This window comes from Pristiophorus japonicus, chromosome 11 (assembly GCF_044704955.1).
Source record: "Pristiophorus japonicus isolate sPriJap1 chromosome 11, sPriJap1.hap1, whole genome shotgun sequence".
Taxonomy (NCBI): Eukaryota; Metazoa; Chordata; class Chondrichthyes; family Pristiophoridae; genus Pristiophorus; species Pristiophorus japonicus.
In genome coordinates, this window is record NC_091987.1 from 79,247,506 (window position 1) to 79,274,988 (window position 27,483).

At 45.6% G+C, this 27,483-nt stretch overlaps 1 protein-coding gene across 1 annotated transcript in view; it reads left to right on the forward strand.

Moving 5' to 3' along the window:
* The window catches only part of LOC139275542 (suppressor of tumorigenicity 14 protein homolog), a 272,613-nt gene that overhangs the window by 175,518 nt on the left and 69,612 nt on the right, over window positions 1-27,483 (forward strand). Inside the window, exons 13-16 of the mRNA XM_070892710.1 lie at window positions 3,420-3,527; window positions 4,421-4,537; window positions 6,336-6,452; window positions 23,034-23,217. Coding sequence (XP_070748811.1) covers window positions 3,420-3,527; window positions 4,421-4,537; window positions 6,336-6,452; window positions 23,034-23,217 — 526 coding nt within the window. The remainder of the gene's footprint in view (window positions 1-3,419; window positions 3,528-4,420; window positions 4,538-6,335; window positions 6,453-23,033; window positions 23,218-27,483) is intronic.

Below are 27,483 nucleotides of genomic sequence, written 5' to 3' on the forward strand. Positions count from 1 at the left end.
GGCACAAATTCTACCACCACTGCAGACCTGAGGGCCAGGATGTCACAAAATATGCTACGGACATCAGGAGACTTGCGGTGCCATGTGATTTTGGCACACACCTTAATGAGGCGTTGCGAGACGTCTTTGTTATGGGGATTGGCCATGAGGGTCTCCTTCACAAGCTGCTATCTACTGAACCTCCAGTTAGCCTGCAGCAGGCCATCAACATCAGCCGGGCATTTATGGCCACGACTTGCAGCACCAAGATGTTCCACACGGTCTCAAACCCGGCAGGTACTATCCACAGGATAGCGCCCGTCACGGACAACACTGTATAACGTGGCTCTGCCCGGGGCAGAGAGCACGGACCTCGGGGTCCTGGAACTCAGAGTCCGCCGAGGGGGGCTAATCAAGCAGCACCATGCTGGCGCTGCGGAGGAAGCCATGGGGCTCACCGGTGCAGGTTTGTGGAGTATACGTGCAATACCTGCCACACGAAAGGCCACCTTCAGCGTATGTGCAAAAGAAACATGACTCACTGTGTGGCTGAGGAGATGGTGGATGATCTACCATCCAGCAAGGAGCAGGTAGAAGAAGATGATGCGTTTGGACTGTATATGTGTATCGACGATTCGGCCCCAGTGATTATGGAAGTCAAGAGTAACAGAGTCCCAGTGAGTATGGAAGTGGACACGGGGTCGGGTCAGTCGTTGATGAGTCAAGAAACTTTTGATAAACTGTGGATTAACCCAGCTGCACGACCCAAGCTGGTCCCGGTCACGGCGAAGCTGCGTACCTACACCAAGGAACTGATACCTGTTCTTGGCAGGGCGGATGTGCAGGTATCTCATTGTGGTGAGACGCACAGTTTACCTTTGTGGATCATTGCAGGCGATTGGCCGACGCTACTCAGCAGGAGATGGATGGAGAAGGTCCGTGGGAGCTGGGAAGACTTCATTCCTCCACAGACCGCTGTCCCCGTGTTCACAAGCAGAGCAGGCCTCCACCTTTGGATCGGATGGCAGCGAAGGAAGCGTATGTGGGTTTGGGCAGAGCAGCGGCAGCCGTCGACTCTCCCCTGCAAAGTCTGAGAGTGAGAAAGAGGCGCTGGAACCAGCAGCAGCACCGACCGTTCTGCAGAGAAAGGCAAGCAGGCACTAGCAGAGCACCTAAAATGGCGGCACCCAGTAGAAACCTCGAGGGAAAAACAAAATGGCGTCTTAAAAGGGAAATGTACCCGGGAGTCTTAAAGGGGCCTTACACCGTTGGCGGTCCCCACAAAGAGACTTTTGTAAGGGCAAGAGTGAGTCAAAATGATTACTGTGATTTGTATGATGACGTGATTTATGACAAGAGTTAATATTTTGATGCTAAAATGATTACTGTGATTAAAATGATTGATATGATTGGTGAAAAGAGTTAATATCACAATGCACAGTTAAAAGGATTAATGCGATTTCTGATTTTATGTGATTTATGCAATTGTTCAGCGGCTGCAGACAAGCCGCAAAGGCAACTATTTTCTGAGAACAGAGGCAACGCACCAGTTGCCATACCCTGTCTCCGAGCAGCCTAATACCTCGGGCAAAAAGGGGCTGTATGCCACCACCACACCTCACCCAGTGGAGCTGGGTTTTAATAACTGTTCAGTGTACCTGCAACCTTTTGATATAACTCTTCAACGCATACAAATGTACTGTCTATGTGTACCTGCTTTCCACTGGAGATTATGTTTGTGTACTTGTATCACCCATGTAAGGACTGCAAATATCACATGCTTGCACCGGATCGCAAGCATAATCTCTACATGGGAGGGAAGAGGGAAGTGGATGGTCATGGACTCACACTCACAAATCAACCAGGACCAATAAGGCCGAGGTTACCGGCAATTTGCTTTTGGAACTGGGTGGGGGGAGTGAGATGTCCATGTACATTAAATGTATAGTTAAAATGGTGCACCACAAGGGGCACTGTGGTGGGAGACCTGAAAGTACCTGCTGCCCACCACACCTGAAGGGCACTCTGGAGTTACACATTAAAGGACCAAGGTCACAGCAGTTACTGCAACACCAGACTGTGTGGAGTCAGTGATTTGAGTGTTACATACATTACAGTTACATCTAAACTTGACTATGACAATGCTCTCCTGGCCAGCCTCCCACCTGCCACCTTCCATAAACTTATCCAACACTGCTGCCAGTATCCTAATTCACACCAAGTCCTGTTCACCTCTCACGCCTGTGCTCACTGACCGACATTGGCTCCCAGTCCAGCAACACCTCAATTTTAAAATGATCATCCTTGTTTTCAAATCTCTCCATGGCCTCACCCCTAACTATTTCTCTAACCTCCTGCAGCCCTACAACCCTCTGAGATCCCTGCGCTCTTCCAATTTTGGCCTCTTGCGCATCTTCTATTTTAATCGCTCCACCATTGGCGGCCCTGCTTTCTGCTGCCGAGAACTTCAACTCTGGAATTCCCTCCCTACACCTCTCTACCACTCTACCTCTCGCCTCCTTTAAGATGCTTCTTAAAACCTACCTCTTTGACCATCGGTCCTAATATCTCCGTATGTGGCTCAGTGCAAATGTTTTTTGATAATGTTCCTACGAAGCGTCTTGGGATGTCTTACTATGTTAAAAGTGCTATATAAATGAAAGTTATTGTTGTTATCTACCTGTAATCAGACTTTCAGAAAATTATGTATTTGATCCCATGGATGTTTCTATTCATCCACACCCTTTAGTATCTTTCCATTGTGTATGTGTGCCCATTACTTGTTTTTCCTCCCAAGATGTGTTATCTCACATTATCCAAATAAATTGCATCTTCCACATGTCTGCCCATTGTACTAACCTGTCTCTGACTTCTAGAAAACTTTTACATCCTCCTTGCCATTTGTCAAACCCCTACTTTGGTGTCATCAACAAATTGCATGATTATACGCTCAAGGTCCAATGTACGCATGCCAAGAACAAAACTGGACCCAGCATTAACCCCTGGAATACACCATTTTCAATTCTTTTCCATTCTGAGTGACACAGATTTCCCATAATTCTGTTTCCTGTCTTTCAACCAATCTTCCACCCATGCTGCCAAATGTTCTCACAGCTTAGTCCTAGGTTTCTCAACAAAGTCACAACAAGCCTTTTGTGAGATGCCTTATCAAGTGCCCTCTTGTATACTGTACTACATTCCCTTTAATTTCAAAAAACTCTATTTGGTTTGTTTAATTCTAGTTTGAAATCAAGAAATTGCATACATGTACATGGTTAGGTGTGTAACAATATCCAGAAACCAATTTGTAACTACTGGTCTTCATTTTACCATCTCAGGATTTAGTCATAAAAAAACTCAAGCTTCTGCTATTGAGTGAAGCATTTACCCAATTTTCGTTTAACTCTTTTTCATTTATTCTCTTTCTGACCCACTTTCAGTGTGCACATCAGACCAGTTTAAGTGTCATAATAATATGTGTAAACCCTTGATCTGGGTCTGTGATGGAGTTGATGATTGTGAAGATATGAGTGATGAAAGCAACTGTGGTAAGAAACTTAATTTTTGATTATGCAAAACCTATAGCATAAAATTGATGATAGCTTTGGCAGCTTTATCTCTTAAGCATTTTCTTCTGAAGTTATTGACTCCAGTATGAGTACAGCTCCTTAAGCAATGCAGCCCTCTGGTATCTTGTCCAAATGGCTATTATTCATGTGTAAGTCTAAATCATGTATATTAATAGGTTATTCAAGTGTAGAAGGGAGGGGTTTGCATCAGAGCCACTTTGATTCATTTCTCAACAAACACACACACAATTTTCTAGCAGAATTTATTAGATAGCAATCAGGAGCAGAAACAGTGACTGACTTTTTTTTAACCTCCCTAGCTTGGGAATGTAATGCCCAATCGTAGCATTCCCATTATTACTCAGATTGCAATCAGATAGGGCAGAGGCAAGGATTGTACTAAGAGCTTCCCACTCCTGCATGGTTCAGTATCTCCCAATGTACATTTGTCCACTGAATCTAGCATCTCACCAGTGTACATTAACCCACTGAGACATCAGGAAGGCTGGTATGGGGAGTGGGAGTGAGGGGGAGTGGGAGAGAGGGGGGTGGGGGGTGAACAAATTCATTAGGCAACTTTTATCATTTTATTTCAGATCTTATTAAATTTGTGGTTCAACATTTTTGTAAGCCAGCATCGCAGTGAAACACATTACTTCACTAATTGGACTTCATTTTACAGTACAAAGAGACCAATATTTCTCTATGTAGGATGGATTTAAACCAAAATGTCATGTATAACATTGGGGCACTCGGCTGCAAAGTCTTCAAACTAAATGTAACATTCAAGCAAAGCACGTGAGTTGCAATTTCTTAACTAGCATTAAAGTATCTTATGATAAATTATCACATCTTTTCTGTTACATTTCTAGATTGCTCTGTTGGATACTTCAGCTGCTCGAAAAATAATTGTTTGCCCATTAGTGCCTTATGTGATGGAAATGTTGACTGTCCTAGTGGCAATGATGAGGTCGACTGTAGTAAAACAAGTAGGTAGAACATGCTTCGCTCTACTAAAATTACGTTCAGTACATATACTGGCTCAAAATTTTAAAACATTGTTCTCTTAAATGTCCCAGCAGATTGGAAAACTGCAAATGTAACGGCCCTATTTAAAAAAGGAGGCAGACAAAAAGCAGGAAAATATAGACCAGTTAGCCTAACATCTGTGATTGGGAAAATGTTGGAGTCCATTATTAAAGAAGCAGTAGCAGGACATTTGGAAAAGCAAAATTCGGTCAGGCAGAGTCAGCATGGATTTATGAGGGGGAAGTCATGTTTGACAAATTTGCTGGAGTTCTTTGAGGATGTAACAAACAGGGTGGATAAAGGGAAACCAGTGGATGTGGTGTATTTGGACTTCCAGAAGGCATTTGACAAGGTGCCACATAAAAGTTTACTGCAAAAGATAAAAGTTCACTGGGTTGGGGGTAATATGTTAGCATGGATAGAGGATTGGCTAACTAACAGATAACAGAGAGTCGGGATAAATGATTCATTCTCTGGTTGGCAACCAGTAACTAGTGGAGTGCCGTAGGGATCAGTGCTGGGACCCCAACTATTTACAATCTATATTAACGACTTGGAAGAAGGGACTGAGTGTAACGTAGCCAAGTTTGCTGACGATACAAAGATGGGAGGAAAAGCAATGAGTGAGGAGGACACACAAAATCTGCAAAAGGACATAGACAGGCTAAGTGAGTGGGCAAAAATTTGGCAGATGAAGTATAATGTTGGAAAATGTGAGGTCATGCACTTTGGCAGAAAAATTCAAAGATCAAGTTATTATTTAAATGGAGAAAGATTGCAAAGTGCCGCAGTACAGCGGGAACTGGGGGTACTTGTGCATGAAACACAAAAGTATAGTATGCAGTTACAGCAAGTGATCAGGAAGGCCCATGGTATCTTGGCCTATATTGCAAAGGGGATGGAGTATTAAAGCAGGGAAGTCTTACTACAGCTATATAAGGTATTGGTGAGGTCACACCTGGAGTCCTGCGTGCAGTTTTGATTCCATATTTACGAAAGGATATACTTGCTTTGGAGGCAGTTCAGAGAAGGTTCACTAGGTTGATTCCGGGGATGAGGGGGTTGACTTATGAGGAAAGGTTGAGTAGGTTGGGCCTCCACTCATTGGAATTCAAAAGAATGAGAGGTGATCTTATCGAGACGTATAAGATTATCAGGGGGCTTGACAGGGTGGATGCAGAGAGGATGTTTCCACTGATGGAGAAGACTCGAACTAGAGGGCACGATCTTAGAACAAGGAGCCGCCCATTTAAAACAGAGATGAGAAATTTCTTCTCCCAGAAGGTTGTGAATCTGTGGAATTCGCTGCCTCAGAGAGCTGTGGAAGCTGGGACATTGAATAAATTTAAGACAGAAATAGACGGTTTCTTAATCAATAAGGGGATAAGGGGTTATGGGGAGCAGGCAGTGAAGTGGAGCTGAGTCTATGATCAGATCAGCCATGATCTTATTGAATGGCGGAGCAGGCTCGAGGGGCCGTATGGCCTACTCCTGTTCTTATTTCTTATGTTCTTATGTTCTTATGTCCTCGTTGGTAAATACTCTGTTGTTATTTGCTGTACAAAGTGACTCTGCCACTACTAAAACAGACAAAGGAATGTGAACCCATTAACCATTTATCAGCTTACATTATCAATAGTACCAATAAGATTTTATTAATTGATGGTAAATTTGTTGGTTTGAATTTCACTATTACCATTCAGCATCTTCAAACCACAGTGTTACTAATCCTGTTTTTTCTGCCTTTATTTTTGTTAGGTATCAAATGCACTGCCAACACTTACAAGTGTGCCGATGGAAATTGTATTGTCAAACCCAATGCAGAATGTGATGGTGTGCAGGATTGTTTAGATTTAAGTGATGAATATAATTGTGGTAAGTAGTGCAGAGAAGGGGGGAGTTACTGAACACTTTTTGACCTAGGTCTATAGATAATAGGAGAAAAGGAAAGGCATTACAGCAGTTATTACAAGCTTATTTGAAGCCAGGAATTATTTTTACGTATATATGAAAATTGCCAGTTTTGCAATCATGTACGTTGTAATCATCACATTAACAGTTCCTTCTGCACACAGTCTGCTGAATGTTACCCAGATAAGAATCATTTATCAATAACTCCTACTTTGTACTCTTACAACTTTAAAAGTGTTTTGACATATGTAAAACCATCTGCTTTCACAATATTTCCCCTCTGCAAAAAGAGCAAGATGACTCAATATCCTTTATTTTTAATTACTGTTAGTTGCTGCTTCCATGCTCTGTTAATTTTTCAGTACTGCATTAGTAAGATTAGTAAGATGTCTCCGCAAGATCCTACTAATCCCCTGGGAGGACAGACACACCAACATCAACGTCCCCATCCAGGCTAACATCCCCAGCATTGAAGCACTGATCACACTCGATCAGCTCCGCTGGGCAGGCCACATAGTTCACAAGTCAGACACAAGACTCCCAAAGCAAGTGCTCGACTCGGAGCTCCTTCACGGCAAACGAGCCAAAGGTGGGCAGCGGAAACGTTACAAGGACTCAAAGCCTCCCTGATAAAGTGCGACCTCCCCACTGACACCTGGGAGTCCCTGGCCAAAGATCGTCCTAAGTGGAGGAAGTGCATCCGGGAACGCCGAGAGCATGCAGAAATCAAGTGCAGGCAGCGGAAAGAGCGTGTGGCAAACCAGTCCCACCCACCCTTCCCTCAACGACTATCTGTCCCATCTGTGACAAAGTCTGTGGCTCTCGTATTGGACTGTTCAGCCATCACAGAACTCACTTCAGGAGTGGAAGCAAGTCTTCCTCGATTCTGAGGGACTGCCTATGATGATATGATGATGATGAGTAAGATACTACTGGCACCCATAGAAATTAACATAAAAGTGGTGAAAAACTTGGCAAGGGGGAGGATTAAGAAGCTCTGGGTTACAGTTTTAATTCTTTTGGAGTTTTTATCTTGTGAAAAGAACATTTATTAGCACTAATAATCTGGTATTATTTTAATGTCTTACTGATTTCCATTAAGGCAGCTTGGACACCAACTGCTGTTGTCTTCCATTGGGTACAGAAAAGTCTGCATTGGTGCCTATTGGCTCTGACCTGAATTATTATATGTCTGTTCTGGCTAAACAAGCTCGTACAAATTGTGCAGAGGATAATTTGGCCAAAGGATGAAAACAGGTGCTGAATGAGTGCTGTACGAATAAGACACGGCTGTTTAAAAGTCTGGATATAACACACAATTTTGCTGATTACCATAACTTGAACTTGCCTGGAGGCGATAAACCAGGAACCTACAGGTTTAGCACTCAAGTGCTGATTAGATGCAATTTTCAAGGAGCAGTATATGTGAGCTCCTCGCACACATTTCCACTAAGGTTGTGGAGTGCTCTGGCTGGCACAAGGCAGGAAGTGGGATGGCTCAGGGTCCAAGGGAGAGGGCGCACAGGGTCTCGGATGTGGAATTGGAGGTCCTAGTGGAAGAGGTTCAGAGGAGGAGGGATGTCCTGTATCTGCAGCGGGTGGGGGCAGGGGGAGGTGGGGTGGCGGGGGGAAGAACTCCACCTCGCCCTCCTGTCCCTCTCTCCCAAAGCAGCTGGTGCTGCTCTGCCTGGCCTCATGTCCTCCTCCCATTCCTCATCCAGACCATAGGGGACCCCTAGCAAGCTGCCCATGACCAAGCATTCCCTTTCTTCAGGTAACTCCCATTAGGCGGAGTAACACAGCACTTACTCTTTTTAGGTGAAGTCCTCAGGGAATTTCTGGAATGAATTTTGCTCGAGTGTTGGTGAACAACAAAATAACAACTACTTGTATTTATATAGCGCCTTTAACATAGTGAAACATCCCAAGGCGCTGCACAGGAGTGCTGCAAGACAATAAATTTGACACCGAGCCACATAAGGAGAAATTAGGGCAGGTGTCCAAAACCTTGGTCAAAGAGGTAGGTTTTAATGAGCATCTTAAAGGAGGTAAGAGAGGTAGGGAGGCAGAGAGGTTTAGGGAGGGAATTCCAGAGTTAAGGTTCTAAGCAGCTGAAGGCACAGCCACCAGTATTTGAGCAATTATAATTAGAGATGCTCAAGAGGGCAGAATTAGAGGAGCGCAGATATCTCGAGGTTTGTGGGGCTGAAGGAGTTTACAGAGATAGGGAGGGGCGAGGCCATGATGGGATTTGAAAACAAGGATGAGAATTTTTTAATCGAGATGTTGCTTAACCGGGAGTCAATGTAGGTCAGTGAGCACAAGGGTGATGGGTGAACGGGACTTGGTGCGAGTTAGGACAGGGGCAGCAGAGTTTTGAATGACCTCAAGTTTACGTAGGGTGGAACGTGGGAAACCAGCCAGGAGTGCGTTGGAATAATCAAGTCTATAGGCCACAAAAGCATGAATGAAGGTTTCAGCAGCAGATGAGCTGAGGCAGGGGCAGAGACGGGCAAAGTTACAGAGATGGAAAAAGGCATAGCTATGTGATCTTGTATGAAATCTTGACAAAGTGTCCCAGAAAATCTCCCGATGTGTTTCATAGGGATTCTTCACAGCTCCAGCAGCAATGAACATGAAATGGTTAGTATCCATTTAAGTACCACTTCAAATTGACATTAATGCCATGTTTACAGCCAAACAGTTAGTCGATGTTAGAAGAGGGTTTTAGCTGACGCGCTTGCCACAAAAATGCCATGCAATCTCTTTAATGAGTGCCAGCAGGCATTTTAAGTGGCAATCAGCTGTTTAACGAGCCATCAGCCAGACGTTCCTAGTGCTGGCTTCAACTCTTTTACCAAGATGGCATCTTGCGCTAAATGCGGGCTAAACTGGTGTTGCAGCTTAAGACCCTATCTTGGCTACCTTGGACGTTTTTTAGCGCCTAAAGTAATCAGCGAAAATCACCCCCGATATCTCTGCAGAGGTCATAGCAGGAGCAAAGACTTCATAAAACACTCACAATTATCCACACCAAATACCCTCAGAGCCCTCTGTACAGGCCAAGATGCAGATACCTGTCCCTAATGAAGCAGCAGTCACCTAAAGGCTGTCTGGTAAGGTGGTTAGTTACCTCTGACATTTCCTGAATGATGAGCTGCAAGGACAGTCTTTAAGCAGCACAGTCATAGAAACATAGAAAATAGGTGCAGGAGTAGGCCATTCGGCCCTTCGAGCCTGCACCGCCATTCAATGAGTTCATGGCTGAACATGCAACTTGAGTACCCTATTCCTGCTTTCTCGCAATATCCCTTGATCCCCCTAGTAGTAAGGACGACTAAAAGGAGTTAGATTTTTGAATATATTTAGTGAATTGGCCTCAACAACTTTCTGTGGTAGAGAATTCCACAGGTTCACCATTCTCTGGGTGAAGAAGTTTCTCCTCATCTCGGTCCTAAATGGCTTACCCCTTATCCTTAGACTGTGACCCCTGGTTCTGGACTTCCCCAACAGTGGGAACATTCTTCCTGCATCTAACCTGTCTAAACCTGTCAGAATTCTAAACGTTTCTATGAGATCCCCTCTCATTCTTCTGAACTCCAGTGAATACAAGCCCAGTTGATCCAGTCTTTCTTGATATGTTAGTCCCGCCATCCCGGGAATCAGTCTGGTGAACCTTCGCTGCACTCCCTCAATAGCAAGAATGTCCTTCCTCAAGTTAGGAAACCAAAACTGTACACAATACTCCAGGTGTGGCCTCACCAAGGCCCTGTACAACTGTAGTAATACCTCCCTGCCCCTGTACTCAAATCCCCTCGCTATGAAGGCCAACATGCCATTTGCTTCCTTAACCACCTGCTGTACCTGCATGCCAACCTTCAATGATTGATGTACCATGACACCCAGGTCTCGTTGCACCTCCCCTTTTCCTAATCTGTCACCATTCAGATAATAGTCTGTCTCTCTGTTTTTACCACCAAAGTGGACAACCTCACATTTATCCACATTATACTTCATCTGCCATGCATTTGCCCACTCACCTAACCTATCTAAGTCACTCTGCAGCCTCATAGCATCCTCCTCGCTGCTCACACTGCCACCTAGTCATGGTAATGCTAACAATAGCTCTCAGCTACCATGCACTGGAAGCTTCCAGGCCCTAGCTGCAGAAATATCAGGAGTGAGCTGTTATTCAGAGGCAAAAAGCAGACGTCTGACTCACTGTTCAGTTATGCACTGCAATACATCAACTTTGAAATTGAGCAGCACTTCATCATCATAGGCGATCCCTCGGGTGGAAGATGTCTGTGCGTGGATTTTTTTAACGTGTGGTGACAGTTGCACAACAGCCACCACACGAGCTTGGCAGAGCTAGGTCAGGACAACTGGAGACCTGCTCTGCTGTACATACCTAATGCGCACACATATAGCAGTGTGGGCTGGCACGTGCTGCCCCTGGGTCCTCAGCTATAGCTAAGATTCCAGGAATAATCATATGTATCCATATTGCTATTCAGGCACATGGCATATTTCACCCTGGCCTATGCACGTCAATGGCCACTTTCTAGGGAGTACTTATAATTAATACAGTCTGTGCCAAACAAACTCTATCAAGCTCTTCCAAGGGGAGGAAGTGTTTGACAACTGACTGCCAGAAAAAAGCGATTATGTGTTGGATGACTCACAATTCCTCTATTTAATTCTTATGCCAGGGCTGAAATACAGTACAGTGAGAGTAATAGCGAGAGCAGGGTGTTGTGTGAGCAAGTCTTTGGTGTGCTTAAACAATCTTTTGGGTGCCTTGACCACTGGCAGCTTATGTAAGCCCTGAAAAAGTGGGCAGCATAGTGACTGTGTGTTGCTCACCATTGCAATCGATAGGCACATTAGCATTCAGTTCACTGATGGTCAGTAGTAACTCATTGGCACGAGCGTATGCTGATAAACCTTGGGCCTAGAAATTGATTTGTGGCAGATTACTGGCAGGAACATGGCACATGGCACATGGAGTGATCCCTGGTGTTGTGTATTGCTCTGATACATTAAATGTATGATAAGTACAATGGTGCACCACAGAGGGCGCTGTGGTGGGAGACCTGAAAGGACTTGCACGAGGCAGTATAAAAGGCTGCCCACCACACCTGTGGAGCACTCTGGAGCTGTTCAATAAAGGACTAAGGTCACAGCAGTTAGATCAACACCAGACCGTGTGGAGTCAGTGATTTAAGTGCTACATACATCACATTGGCGACAAGGAAGCGGACGAACTCCACGCAACCATGGCTACTCTGGGCTCGCTGAAGGATTTTACTGTGGGCAATGATTGGGAGGCCTTTACGGAAAGGCTCGAGTACTACTTCACAGCAAACGATCTGACGGAGGACATGAACGCACTGAGAGATAAGCATAAGGCGATATTGCTCTCCAGTTGTGGCGATGAGGTTTACTGTCTCATCAGGGATTTGCTGGCACCCAGGAGCGCCAGGGACAAGTCATATGAGGAGATGACTGAACTCATTCATTACCAGTTGAAACCGAAGGAGAGCATCCTCCCGGCCAGATACAAATTTTACCATCACTGCAGACCCGAGGGCCAGGATGTCACCAAATAAGCTGCGGACCTCAGGAGACTCGTGGCGCCGTGTGATTTTGGCGCACACCTTGATGAGGCGTTGCGGGACGTTTTCGTTATGGGGATTGGCCATGAGGGCCTCCTTCACAAGCTGCTGGCCACGGAACCCACAGTCACCCTGACAAAGGCCATCACCATCAGCCGGGCATACATGACCTCGACATGCAGCACCAAGCAAATGATCCACACAGTCTCGAACCCGGCAGGCACTGTCCACAGGATAGCGGCCACCACGGACAAAACTGCAGAACGTGGCTCTGCCCAGGGCAGAGAGCACGGATCTCGGGGTCCTGGAACTCAGAGTCCGCTGAAGGGGGCCAATCAAGCAGCACCATGCTGGCATTGTGGAGGAAGCCATGGGGCTCACCGGTGCAGGTTTGCGGAGTACACGTGCAATACCTGCCACATTAAAGGCCACCTTCAGCGCATGTGTAAAAGAAATCGGATTCACCATGTGGCTGAGGAGATGGGGGATGATCTACTGTTCAGCGAGGAGCAGGCAGAAGAAGATGATGTGCTGGGACTGTATACGTGCACCGACGATTCGCCCCCAGTGATAATGGAAGTAAAAATTGACGGAGTCCCAGTGAGTATGGCAGTGGATATGGGATCGGGTCCGTCGTTGATGAGTCAGAGAACTTTTGATAAACTGTGGGGTAACCCGGCTGCACGACCCAAGCTGATCCCAGTCACGGCAAAGCTGTATTCCTACACCAAGGAACTGATACTGTTCTCGGCAGGGCAGATGTACAGGTATCTCATGGGGGCGAGATGCACGGTTTATCTTTATGGGTCATTGCAGGCGATGGGCCGACGCTCCTTGGCAGAAGATGGATTGGAAAGGTCCGTGGGAGCTGGGAAGACTTCTTCACTTCCTCACAGACTGCTGCTCCCCGGGTCGCCAAAGAGCAGCGGCAACCGAGCTGGAGCTGCAGCAGCAGCCCAGAACTCCTGGCCCCAAGCAATCCTGCAGCCTCAGCCTCCACTCAAGGCTACAGGTGCGGGCCCATTGCTGGGCTGCAGTCCATCGGTGGCCGGGGGACCCATGCAGCGGAGCAGTCGGACGGCGGCCACGGAGGCAGCAGGAGAGGCGGCCACAGAGGCAGCAGGAGAGGCGGCCATGGAGGCAGCAGGAGAGGTGGCCACGGCGGGAGCGGAGGCTGTAACGAAATGCCTCACCGAGTTTGAGAGCGCCAGCATCGATTAAGTCCAGCATCAGCGCCAGAGGAAGAGGATCGTGGACAAATGCCTGAAACCTTTCCTCAAAATTCCCTCTCCCCACCTTCTGTGTTTCCTTTTCCCTCCTTCCGTATTTCTTCTTCTCCTTTCTAGGCCACCTGAACACCTAGGATGGCGGCGCCCAACGGAAGCCTCGTGGGAGCCACAAGATGGCGTCTTAAAAGGGAAATGCTCCCGGGCATCTTAAAAGGGCCTCATACCACTGCGGTCCCCACATAAAGACTTTTGAACTTTTGTAAGGCTAGAACATGTCTAAGTGTGCCATGTGAATGTAGGATGATGGATTTATGACACGAAATAACATTTTAATGCTGGGTGGTCACTGTGTTTAAAATAATGGACATGAATTGCGAATTACGACAAGAGTTAATATTTCAATGCTAAATGGTCCATGTGTTTAAATTCAGGGACGTGGATCCGTGACCAACATTACCAATTCTAAACTTCTAAATTCTAAAATTCAAAGTGTAATAAAAAGGCAAGCATGAAAGCTCGGTGCCTCAATGCGAGGAGCATTCGGAACCCAGGAGAGGGCTCTGAGCTAGTTAGAGTGGGGGAGAGCTCAGATGAACAGGACCCCAAGAAAGAATGCAAAAGGCACGAGGCAACAGAGCAGAGTAGCACTGGGGTAACTGTAAACCACAAGGTAATAGGAAGGGACAATATGTATGAATATAAAGGGGCTGCAGGAGGGGTCAAAACTAAAAATTATGGTTTAAAAATTAGTATTAAAACACTCTACCTAAACGCACGCAGCATTCTAAATAAAGTAAATGAGTTGACGGCACAAATCATTACAAATGGGTATGATTTGGTGGCCATTACAGAAACGTGGTTGCAGGGTGGCCGACACTGGGAATTAAACATACAGGGGTATCTGACAATTCGGAAAGGAGGTGGGGTAGCTCTGTTAATAAAGGATGATATCAGGGCAGTTGTGAGAGACGATATTGGCTCCAATGAACAAAATGTTGAATCATTGTGGGTGGAGATTAGAGATAGCCATGATCTTGTTGAATGGCGGAGCATGTTCGAGGGGCTAGATGGCCTACTCCTGTTCCTAATTCTTATAGTAAGGGGAAAAAGTCACTGGTTTATAGGCCCCAAAATAATAACCTCACATTGGGGCGGACAATAATCAAGGGAATAATGGAGGCATGTGAAAAAGGAATGGCAGTAATCATGGGGGATTTTAACCTACATATCGATTGGTCAAATCAAATCGCACGGGGTAGCCTTGAGGAGGAATTCATAGAATGCATACAGGATTGTTTCTTAGAACAGTATGTTACCGAACCTACAAGGGAGCAAGCTATCTTAGATCTGGTCCTGTGCAATGAGACAGGAATAATAAACGATCTCCTAGTAAAAGATCCTCTCGGAATGAGTGATCACAGTATGGTTGAATTTATAATACAGATTGAGGGTGAGGAAGTAGTGTCTCAAACGAGTGTACTATGCTTAAACAAAGGGGACTACAGTGGGATGAGGGCAGAGTTGGCTAAAGTAGACTGGAAACACAGACTAAACAGTGGCACAATTGAATAACAGTGGAGGACTTTTAAGGAGCTCTTTCATAGTGCTCAACAAAAATATATTCCAGTGAAAAAGAAGGGCAGTAAGAGAAGGGATAACCAGCCATGGATAACCAAGGAAATAAACGAGAGTATCAAATTAAAAACCAATGCGTATAAAGTGGCCAAGGTTAGTGGGAAACTAGAAGATTGGGAAAATTTTAAACGACAGCAAAGAATGACTAAGAAAGCAATAAAGAAAGGAAAGATAGATTACGAAAGTAAACTTGCGCAAAACATAAAAACAGATAGTAAAAGCTTTTACCGATATATAAAACAGAAAAGAGTGACAAAAGTAAATGTTGGTCCCTTAGAAGATGAGAAGGGGGATTTAATAATGGGAAATGTGGAAATGGCTGAGATCTTAAACAATTATTTTGCTTCGGTCTTCACAGTGGAAGACACAAAAACCATGCCAAAAATTGCTGGTCACAGGAATGTGGGAAGGGAGGACCTTGAGATAATCACTATCACTAGGGGGGTAATGCTGGACAGGCTAATGGGACTCAAGGTAGACAAGTCCCCTGGTCCTGATGAAATGCATCCCAGGGTATTAAAAGAGATGGCGGAAGTTATAGCAGATGCATTCGTTATAATCTACCAAAATTCTCTGGACTCTGGGGAGGTACCAGCGGATTAGAAAGAAGCTAATGTAATGCCTCTGTTTAAAAAAGGGGGCAGACAAAAGGCAGGTAACTATCGGCCGGTTAGTTTAACATCTGTAGTGGGGAAAATGCTTGAAGCTATCATTAAGGAAAAAATAGCGGGACATCTAGATAGGAATAGTGCAATCAAGCAGACACAATATGGATTCATGAAGGGGAAATCATGTTTAACTAATTTACTGGAATTCTTTGAGGATATAATGAGCATGGTGGATAGAGGTGTACCGATGGATGTGGTGTACTTAGATTTCCAAAAGGCATTCGATAAGGTGCCACACAAAAGGTTACTGTAGAAGATAAAGGTACGTGGAGTCGGAGGAAATGTATTAGCATGGATAGAGAATTGGCTGGCGAACAGAAAGCAGAGAGTCGGGGTAAATGGGTCCTTTTTGGGTTGGAAATCGGTGGTTAGTGGTGTGCCACAGGGATCGGTGCTGGGACCACAACTGTTTACAATATACATAGATGACCTGGAAGAGGGGACAGAGTGTAGTGTAACAAAATTTGCAGATGACACAAAGATTAGTGGGAAAGCGGGTTGTGTAGAGGACACAGAGAGGCTGCAAAGAGATTTAGATAGGTTAAGCGAATGGGCTAAGGTTTGGCAGATGGAATACAATGTCGGAAAATGTGAGGTCATCCACCTTGGAAAAAAAAACAGTAAAAGGGAATATTATTTGAATGGGGAGAAATTACAACATGCTGCAGTGCAGAGGGACCGGGGGGTCCTTCTGCATGAATCCCAAAAAGTTAGTTTGCAGGTGCAGCAGGTAATCAGGAAGGCGAATGGAATGTTGGCCTTCATTGCGAGAGGGATGGAGTACAAAAGCAGGGAGATCCTGCTACAACTGTATAGGGTATCAGTGAGGTTGCACCTGGAGTACTGCATGCAGTTTTGGTCACCTTACTTAAGGAGGCATTCACTAGCTTTGGAGGGGGTACAGAGACGATTCACTCGGCTGATTCCGGAGATGAGGGGGTTACCTTATGATGATAGATTGAGTAGACTCGGTCTTTACTCATTGGAGTTCAGAAGGATGAGGGGTGATCTTATAGAAACATTTAAAATAATGAAAGGGATAGACAAGATAGAGGCAGAGAGGTTGTTTCCACTGGTCGGGGAGACTAGAACTAGGGGGCACAGCCTCAAAATATGGGGGAGCCAATTTAAAACCGAGTTGAGAAGGAATTTCTTCTCCCAGAGGGTTGTGAATCTGTGGAATTCTCTGCCCAAGGAAGCAGTTGAGGCTAGCTCATTGAATGTATTCAAATCACAGATAGATAGATTTTTAACCAATACGGGAATTAAGGGTTATGGGGAGCGGGCGGGTAAGTGGAGCTGAATCCACGGCCAGATCAGCCATGGTCATGTTGAATGGCGGAGCAGGCGCGAGAGGCTAGATGGCCTACTCCTGTTCCTAATTCTTATGTTCTTATGTTCTTATACCAATGGGCTAATGTGTTTTTAGATTCAGGGGATTCTAGCAACGGCTTTTTGAACTTGGGGGGGACAGTGATATTGTGTATTGCTCTGGTACATTAAATGAATGATTAGTACAATGGTGCACCACACAGGGCGCTGTGGTGGGAGACCTGAAAGTACCTGCATGAGGCAGTATAAAAGGCTGCCCACCACACCTGTGGAGCACTCTGGAGCTGTTCAATAAAGGACTAAGGTCACAGCAGTTAGATCAACACCAGACCGTGTGGAGTCAATGATTTGTGTGCTACATACATCACACCTGGGAAGAGGAGGGTAAGCAGGAAGAGTTGGGCAACCGAGGGGGTGGTGGGAGGGCGATGCAGTGATTGAGATGTGAGTCGAGGTGCCGATCGAGATGTGGGGTGAGCAGGTGAGTAGTGATCATTAGCAGCCGTGGTTTTATTGTGGAGCCAGGCAGAGCACTCCTGCACTTCCAGGCTCCACATCCTGACAGCCTGCAGTGGTCTCTTTAAAGACCAGTGGTTAGGTCATATGTCGGTCTGGGCCAGAATTTTCTCCAGGGAGGCAGGTTGGGGGCGTGGGGCCTGTGAGGCGGGCAGGAAACCCGGAAGGCTGGATGTGGGCGAGTAGGCCTGCCGATATGAGGGGTTAACCCGCGGGAGGGAGGGAAGTTCCGTCTGTCCCTGGAGCGGAATTTGGCCCTTCCGCCTCTCAACGTCTGTGAAGGGGCAGTCCTGCAGCGCTGAGCCCAGCGCCCTGCCAGCAACGTCAGCACTATGCGGATACTCCACGTAGCGCTGACACGGCAGAACATCCCTCCCCTTCAATTAAAGGGGAGGGCCATTGCGCGCTCTGCAGTCCCTTTGGCGGCCGCCACCAGGCCAACAGCTCGGCAGCCATAACGGAGTGCCGGGCTGCAGGATGGCATGACCAGTCGAGGCGAGGGCCGCCATTGTCAGGCCGACAGAAGAGTCAGACGACAGACGAGTCGGCCAACAGAAAAATATGGCGGCCCATGGCGCAAACGGTCTCCCCTTTAAGGGGCGTCCCGGCAGCGGATGTCCGGGAAGCTGGCAGTGACATCGGCCGGCGCCATCCTCACTGCCCGTGGGACAATTTCCCCCGCAGGGCACCAAAGGGTGGGCGCGGAAAAGTGAGGGGTCGCCGCTCACTGTGATACCGTCATTGCCGTGCGCGCTCCAGTCCGGGGCACAAATCGAGGGGTGCAGAGCTAACGACACAATGCTCCCCAAACCTCCGGGGCAATTTCCCCAGAGGCGCTATTGACCCCTTCCCCAGTGCGATAACCTCGTTGTGCCCCAATAGTGCACCTGGTGACGCTAATGTGGCTATAAAAAAGGACAACTTCATCCCCTATATATTTTATGATTCACCTTAAAACCAACAAAATTCAGCACTGAGCGGGTTACTTTGTATTAGAATAGGAAGCTAAGAGTTGAGATTTCTGAAGGTAGTAAATGGGTTTCAGTTTACATAGACTGAGCAATTTCCTTCTACTTTGTGCAATGCGTGATTTGGTTGGGACATTCCTTCTAACTCCAGGCAATTAGAGGTGTTTATATAGTGCAGCTTAACCTAGTCACCACCCCCAAGACCCCAGCATTAATATGTGGGTACAAATAATTTCTGTTTTTGTTTCGGATTCCAGCATCCGCAGTATTTTGCTGTTGTGATGAGAGAGGGGGAAATGGGAGAGAGAAACGCTGCCTCGACAGAGCGTGGGGGGACAGTGCCTCAGTAGAGTTGGGGGTGTCACATTCCCTCGGCAGGCAGATTGGTAGAAAATATCACTTTGGAGGCAATATGTGAAAACTTCACTAGATATTGGGGAGGCGGGAGGCGTGGGGCAGTATTTCCGTTTCCAAAAATATGATAACCTCTGTCAGCCTCAGCTCAGTAGTTGCATTCTCACCTCTGAGTCAGAGGTTGTGGGTTCATGTCCCACTCCAGAGACTTGAGCACATAATCAAGGCTGACACTGCAGTGCTGTACGGAGGGAGCCTACTATCAGCAAGGGCAGACATCGACGACGAGGTCCAACACCACCTCCAGTGTGCCAGCGCAGCCTTCGGTCGCCTGAGGCAGAGAGTGTTTGAAGACCAGGACCTCAAATCTGGCACCAAGTTTATGGTCTACAGGGCTGTAGTGATACCCGCCCTCCTATATGGCTCAGAGATGTGAACCACATACAGTAGACACCTCAAAGCGCTGGAGACATACCACCAACGCTGCCTCTGCAATATTCTGCAAATCCATTGGGAGGCTAAACGCACCAACATCCGTGTTCTCGATCAGGCCAACATCCTCAGCATCGAAGCACTGACCACACTTGACCAGCTCCGTTGGGCGGGCCACATCATCCGCATGCCCGACATGGGACTCCTACACGGCAAGTGAGCCCCAGGTGGGCAGAGGAAATGTTTCAAGGACACCCTCAAAGCCTCCTTGATAAAGTGCAACATCCCCACCGGCACCTGGGAATCCCTGGCCCAAGACCACCCCAAGTGGAGGAAGAGCATTCGGGAGGGCGCTGAGCACCTCGAGTCTCGTCGCCGACAAGCGCAGGCAGCGGAAGGAGCATGCGGCAAACCAGACTCCCCACCCACCCTTTCTTTCAACCACTGTCTGTCGCACCTGTGAGAGATTGTAACTCCCGTATTGGACTGTTCAGTCACGTGATAGCTCATTTTTGGAGTGGAAGCAAGTCTTCCTCGAATTCGAGGGACTGCCTATGATGATGATGATGATGTATGGAAGGATTGCTGCATTGCCAGAGGTGTCACCTTTCAAACCATGCTAAACGTTGTCCTTGTGTCCTGGCCAATATTTATCCTTTAATCAACATACCAAAACAGATTATCTGGTCATTATCACATTGCTGTTTGTGGAACCTTGCTGTGCGCAAATTGGCTGCCGAGTTTCCCACATTACAACAGTGACTACACTCCAAAAGTACTTCATTGGCTGTGAAGCGCTTTGAAATGTCTGGTGGTCGTGAAAAGCGCTATATAAATCCAAGTCTTTCTTTTTAGCCCTATGTACTAATTCTGTTATTTTCAGGTCTGTGCATCCTTTGTGTATTATTCTTTAATTGGAAATAACAATGATTGCTGTGTAATTGTGGCTGAAAAAAAAATGTTAAGTAAGGAAAATTGAAGCTAGTGTATTGATAATCAGGTAAAACGCACCAGAAGTAATTTTAACTTTGGGCAATAGTGTAAACAGGTGAGATTGGATCAGCCACTCACTCGATGAAGTCAACCGAAATGAAAATCGTGAGATTTGTCTAACAGGGGATTGATCAGATATTGCTCATTTTACACTATCGACCAAACTCAAAATTACCCTACAATGTGGGATTTGAAGAAAGTGATAAATCATTAAAAGATATGGCAGGCATACAATGAGAGAAATTTGCTTGCTGTATTTTAGTTCTCAATAAGTTGGTGGAAGATCATAGATAATTTTCCGTTAAGGACCAATTAATCCCTTGAGATAATTGATTTGTTTATTGGGGTTATCATTTGCAATCAGTATCCATTTCCTTCATTACTGTATGACTCAGCTGCAAAAAGGACTGAGATACAATTGTCTTTCATTACTCAGCTGTACTTGAAAGGAATGCCTTAGCTGAGCAGGCCATATTTGGGTTTTCATTCACCATGTGAGTTTCCCTGTTACAGAATACACAATGATCATTCTGTTTGCTACTTGTATGTAGGTCAATCTTCAGTTTGGTAAAAAAAACAAGCATTCGCTATATTTCTAAAATGTGCGTAAGGAGAATAGCTTTGACATTGACCCCGAGTTATTCTTATTCAAAAAGGGTTCAGAAACTTATCTGGTGCAACTATGTTACCCTCCAATGAGGACTTGCAGCCTCTTTTGTCCCGTTGCAGTTTTCCCCATCCAGATCATACACATGTATAGTTAAAAGAGGGAACTGGCAGCCTGCTGCCAGCCAAAGTCACTTACCCAGCCACAGAGAGAGGCACAAGAGTGGCAGAGTAGAGACACGCTGGCTGATTTTTCGTCACTCAGTCGGAAAATGTTCAGTCTTGACACTATGCTTCCTCCATGGAGTGTGACAGAAAGGGTCATTGCACTGTACCCTCCACTCTATGGCACCGCACAATTATATTCATAACACCACTGTATTTCCAAGGAACTTTATTTACATGTAGAATTGTAAATTTTATGATTTTGTACTCCTGATATGGAGCTTTGCGTAAATCAAGGACCAGTGCAAAATGGTTGCGGAAGCACACCTGGGAATAAATGGATGGGGAGGGAGTTACCCAATCTTGAGAAGCCTAACATCAATAGTTACAAGTGCCCATTGAAAATCACACTCACTACCTTTACAGCAATTCAACTTTGTGGGCTTAAAGATACAATTCTACTTTAGCAGCAAAATAATTCATTATGTGTTATATGTGTTATAAAGGCCATGTCATTATAAAATCATTGAAGCATCTGTCTTACCCTGTGGAATGAGTAAGGCACAGCGATGATGCATACAAAATAGAAGTGAAACAAACAGGCAAGAATATAGAGAAAATTATCTCAGACTCAATTCTTTATATTCATAGCCATGTGCTTCTCTGACGGATGGATAGGCATAGTCTGGGTGCTCGTGTCCTTAGAGATACCACCGACTATTTGTGAAAGAGTTGGAGGAGGAGGGACGAGGAGGGCTGTCTTTGTCACTAAAGGATTTTGACGATGAGGTCGGGTGGGTAAAGTCACTCAAGGCCCTGTTTATTTCTCCATTTCTCTCATGTGCAATCCTCCTCTGCCTTATTGGTGCTGTTAATTCAAGTCGCTGGGGTTTGGTATTGAAATAAGAGGGAAATTCTGTTTCGAAAATGAAGGAGGTAGACCTGGAATTTTAGTCCAGTCCAACGAAGTGTGCACAGCTTGTACTGAGCTCCTCGTTCATTTCCTGTTCAGCTAAAAGGTTGATGGGGTAGAGCAGACCTTGGACAACATATTTTGTACACGTTTTGTAAATTTAGGATAAAAGCTGAAAATGCTGGAAATACTCAGCAGGTCAGGCAGCATCTGTGGAGAGAGAAACAGAGTTATGGTTTCAGGTTGATGACCTTTCGTCATAACTGGAAAAAGTTAACTCTGTTTCTGTCTCCACGTATGCTGCCTGACCTGCTGAGTATTTTCAACATTTTCTGTTTTTATTTCAGATTTCCAGCATCCACAGTATATTGCTTATGTAAATTTAGGACTTAATCAATTCTACTTTACATAAGGTGTAATAGAGCTATTAATAACATAACTCATTTTTATACAGAAATAATACTTGTCGTGTTTCAGTGAAGCCGCAGAATTTTTACAACACGAGAGGGGGGCCACAGAAGCAAAAAGGTTGAGAACCCCTGGTGTAATGGGTGTGCAATTTACCTTGCCTTGACTTTAGGCAATATAAGAGGTCATTTTTTTTTTTGTGCATTATCATTCCTCACTGCACCTCAACACCGACGTGCCTTCTAAGCTGTGCGACCATGCAGCTCTCTGTGGACTGGCTTTTTCAATGTTAAACTTTGCGCATGCACGAAATGGTCATTGAGCCTTGCAGCCCCTTAAAGGGCCCGTGCACCCCAAATAAATTAGGGGGAACATTGCTTGACATCTGATTCTGATGATAGCATGTTTAAAATTATTACAAGCTACTTTTCAATAATATTGATATAAATCTTAATTCCAGGAAATACAGAATACAGCCCTACATTTGCAGTTATAAATAAGCTTTTATAATTGGTTTATCGTGAAAATGATCAGTTATTTAAAATAGGTAGCTTATCAGTTCAGTCAAACTGTATGCCATTCAGGCCATCCGCAGGAAAACAAACATTTGTACGATAGGAACACAAAAATGTTTCTGTCTGATCAGGTTTAAGTTTTTGGAACAGTTAATGTAACTTCATACAACAAAGAGCTTTTTTCTCTTAACAGATTGTGGAAACCAACCCTTCTATAGAAGTCGAATCATCAATGGTATTGATGCGAAGCCTGGTGAATGGCCCTGGCAAGTCAGCCTCCACTTTAGTAACTTAGGGCATACCTGCGGTGCAACGTTGATAAGTAATTGGTGGCTTCTATGTGCCGCACATTGTTTCCAAGATATAGAAAACTACAAGTAAGTGACAATCTAAATACTGCCAGAAAAAGAAAAATCTGCATCACAGTTTGGCAAGTTATGTTTGGGTTGTTTAAAACTCAAAAATTTGTAATTTGTTCAAATATAAAATTTGTCGTCTGTTATTTAAAGGAACTGTTTTTGAAAGATATTTTTCTTTTTTGAAAGCAATTAACATGTTGCTTATCATGCCTCATTAATTAATTTAGTTCTGTCAGGCTCCATGCCCCTGCTTCCAGGTTCAGCGTATATTAGGCTTATGACTCAAAGACGTGGACCATATACAGTAGACACCTCAAGTCGCTGGAGAAATACCACCAACGATGTCTCCGCAAGATCCTGCAAATCCCCTGGGAAGGCAAACGCACCAACGTCAGTGTTCTCGATCAGGCCAACATCCCCAGCATCGAAGTACTGACCACACTCGACCAGCTTCGTTGGGCGGGCCACATTGTTCGCATGCCCAACACGAGACTCCCAAAACAAGCGCTCTATTCGGAACTCCTACACAGCAAGCGAGCCCCAGGTGGGCAGAGGAAATGTTTCAAAGCCTCCTTGATAAAGTGCAATATTCCCACTGACACCTGGGAGTCCCTGGTCAAAGATCACCCTAAGTGGAGGAAGAACATCCGGGAGGGCGCTGAGCACCTCGAATCTCGTCGTCGAGAGCATGCAGAAAACAAACTCAAGCAGCGGAAGGAGCGTGCGGCAAAGCAGACTCCCCACCCACCCTTTCCTCCAACCACTGTCTGTCCCACCTGTGGCAGAGACTATAATTCCCACATTGGACTGTACAGCCACCTGAGAACTCACTTTTAGAGTAGAAGCAAGTCTTCCTCGATTTCGAGGGAATGCCTATGATGATGTTGAGATTAGGGGAATGTGGTCAGATTGGAAAATGGAAGGAAAGAGGGAAAAAACTCACATTTGCAGCTTTGCACATTTGCATGCATCAAAAATGATAGTCCTGGCAAAGATTGGGGAGCTCCAGAAGTTTTACCGCCCCACCCACCATAATTAATTTAACATGTAGCAATTTAATAAAAACAACACTGTCTTGACAAAATAATCTTTCACACATTAGTCATATTAACCATATTCTTGCTGAATAGCAAAGGGTATTTAGTACTTAAACTTAAATGGTTTAAGCTGAAGCCATCAAGATTTCGCGTACAGCTATTTTATTTTGGTTTAAGAGTGCTGGGGAGTCCTGCTTGGTCTTTTGCAAATGTGCAAAACCTAGCCACCACTGTTCAGCATCATTAAGAAGAAGAGCATCAAACACATTTATACGGTGGCCCTGATTCAATATCCTGGCAGTTGACATAGGTCACATTTAGCAAAAGGTATTAAAAAAGAAATAGATAAAGATAAACCATATTGGTATTTACTTATAGTTAGATTTTATTTCCTGCAACGCTGACTACACTTCAAAACGACTTAATTGCCTGTAAAGTGCTTTGGGATGCTCTGAAGTCATGAAAGGTCCTAGAAATAAAATGCAAGTTCTATTTACTGCCGCCCAAGAACCAGCGACCACACTACATGTGAATGCAGGCACCCAATAACCAAGCAAACCTTTCGAGGGTTGAGTAAACCCTTTGGCCAGAATTTTGAACGGAACTGGAGACTAGGAAAACAACGGGAAAAAAATTGACAAAGTATGAATTGGAATCTCCAACAATGATTTGCTTCTCACATTAAACAGAATTAGAAAAGTCTTCATTCATGCTCTTAAAGAGAGTGTGGTGAAACCAGAGGGAAAGTCAGAGTTGGTTGCTTGCATGCACATAGTAACCACAATGCTTTCTATCAAAGTTACTGCTAAGAAAGAGTCTACCTACATTATTCATTCAATTCATTTAAATTGACCATTTCCTTATATTGCTCTTGACCCACATCCCCCTTCCCCAATCCAAACCTACTTCCTTCTGCATCCTTCCCTGGAAAAAACTCTCTCCAACTCTCTTACAACTGCACTTATCAACTCAAAACTGTTCAAACTTTGGTACTCTTTTAATAATGACATTTCTGCAGCCACCAATCTGCTCAACCACATCCTCACCACCATCTTTGATGCCCTAGTACCGAATAAATTGTTACACTCATTTAAAAAATGGTGAGACTGAGTACTGTGTGTAATGAGCAAGTGTGACCTTAGCTCCTTTATTAAGATTCCAGAATGCAGGTACCTCGTGGGTGGCCCGCTTATATACTGTGCTCCCAAGGGATGTTGGGATCCCTTGGGACTCCAACAGGTGTACCCTCTTGTGGTCAGGTGTGACGCAGGTTACAAAGGATTAAATACATAAAATCGCTCCCCCGTGAAGTCAAAAATACACTTATTTACATGGTGAGACGATCTGGGCTTTGCGCTTCCTTGTCGATTGTCTCGGTACAAATGCTGTTGTGTGGGTTTGTCAGTTCTTCACTGGGCTGATGGGCAGCCAGCCTTGCCGGGCTGCTTGGGATGGTGAGTTCAGCTTCGTGGTCAACTATGATGTCAGTTGCCATGTGTGTATGTTGGAAGGTCAAAATTGGTGGTGTAGTCTTCGGGTTCGTAGCTGGTGGTGAACTACAATTTGATTTGGTCCAAATGTTTTCTGTGCATTTGTCCATTGGTCAGTTTGACCTGAAACATCCTACTCCCCTCTTTGGCTGTGACCATGCCAGCGAGCCATTTGGGACTATGTCCATAATTGAGCACAAACATAGATCATTGAGCTCAATAGCGCGTGACAAATTTGCGCGGTCATGGTACACACTTTGTTGATGCCGCTTGCCCTCCATGTGATCATGGAGATCAGGGTGGACAAGAGAGAGCCTTGTTTTAAGCACCCTTTTCATGAGCAGCTCAGCTGGGGGAATCCCGGTGAGTGAGTGAGGTCTGGTGCGGTAGCTGAGCAGCACTCGGGACAACCGGGTCTGCAGGGAGCCTTCTGATGAACGTTTCAAGCTTTGCTTGATGGTCTGAACTGCCCGTTCTGCCTGGCCATTGGACGCGGGCTTGAACGATGCAGATGTGACATGTTTGATCCCGTTGCGGGTCATGAATTCCTTGAATTCAGCACTGGTGAAGCATGGCCCATTGTCGCTCACTAGGACATCAGGCAAGCCGTGCGTAGCAAACATGGCTCGTAGGCTTTCAATGGTGGCCATGGATGTGCTTACAGACATTATTGCACATTCAATCCATTTTGAGTAAGTGTCCACGACAACCAAAAACATTTTGCCCAGGAATGGGCCCGTATAGTCTACATGGATCCTCGACCACGGTTTAGATGGCCACGACCACAAACTTAGCATGGGTGCATTGCTCACCTGAGAGCTAGTGTTGCACGGTGGCCTGACAGACTCTAAATCTGAGTCGATGCCTGGCCACCACACGCGAGATCTGGCTATGGCTTTCATCATTACAATACCTGGGTGGGTGTTGTGCAGTTCGCAAATAAATGTGTCTCTGCCTTTCTTGGGCAAGACCACGCGATTGCCCCACAAAAGACAGTCCACCTGTAGGGACAACTCGTCTTTGCGTCTGTGGAACAGCTTAATCGCTTCCTGCATCTCCAATGGGACACTGGACCAGCTCCCATGGAGGACACAGTTTTTTACCAAGGACAGTAAAGGATCCTGGCTGGTCCAGGTCCTGATCTGGCAGGCTATAACGGGGGACTTCTCATTCTCAATTGCCTCCATGACCATGAACAAGTCGGCTGGCTTTGCCATTTCCACCCCGGTGGGCAATGGTAGCCGACTGAGAGCATCTGCGCATGGTATTGGGGGTAATGTACTGACGTGGCTAGAGAACTGGTTGGCAGACAGGAAGCAGAGAGTCGGGATAAATGGGTCCTTTTCAGAATGGCAGGCAGTGACTAGTGGAGTGCCGCAGGGCTCAGTGCTGGGACCGCAGCTCTTTACAATATACATTAACGATTTGGATGAAGGAATTGAGTGTAATATCTCCAAGTTTGCAGATGACACTAAACTGGGTGGCGATGTGAGCTGTGAGGAGGATGCTAAGAGGCTGCAGGGTGACTTGGACAGGTTAGGTGAGTGGGCAAATGAATGGCAGATGCAGTATAATGTGGATAAATGTGAGGTTATCCATTTTCGGGGCAAAAACACGAAGGCAGAATATTATCTGAATGGCGGCAGGTTAGGAAAAGGGGAGGTGCAACGAGACCTGGGTGTCATGGTTCATCAGTCATTGAAGGTTGGCATGCAGGTACAACAGGTGGTGAAGAAGGCAAATGGTATGTTGGCCCT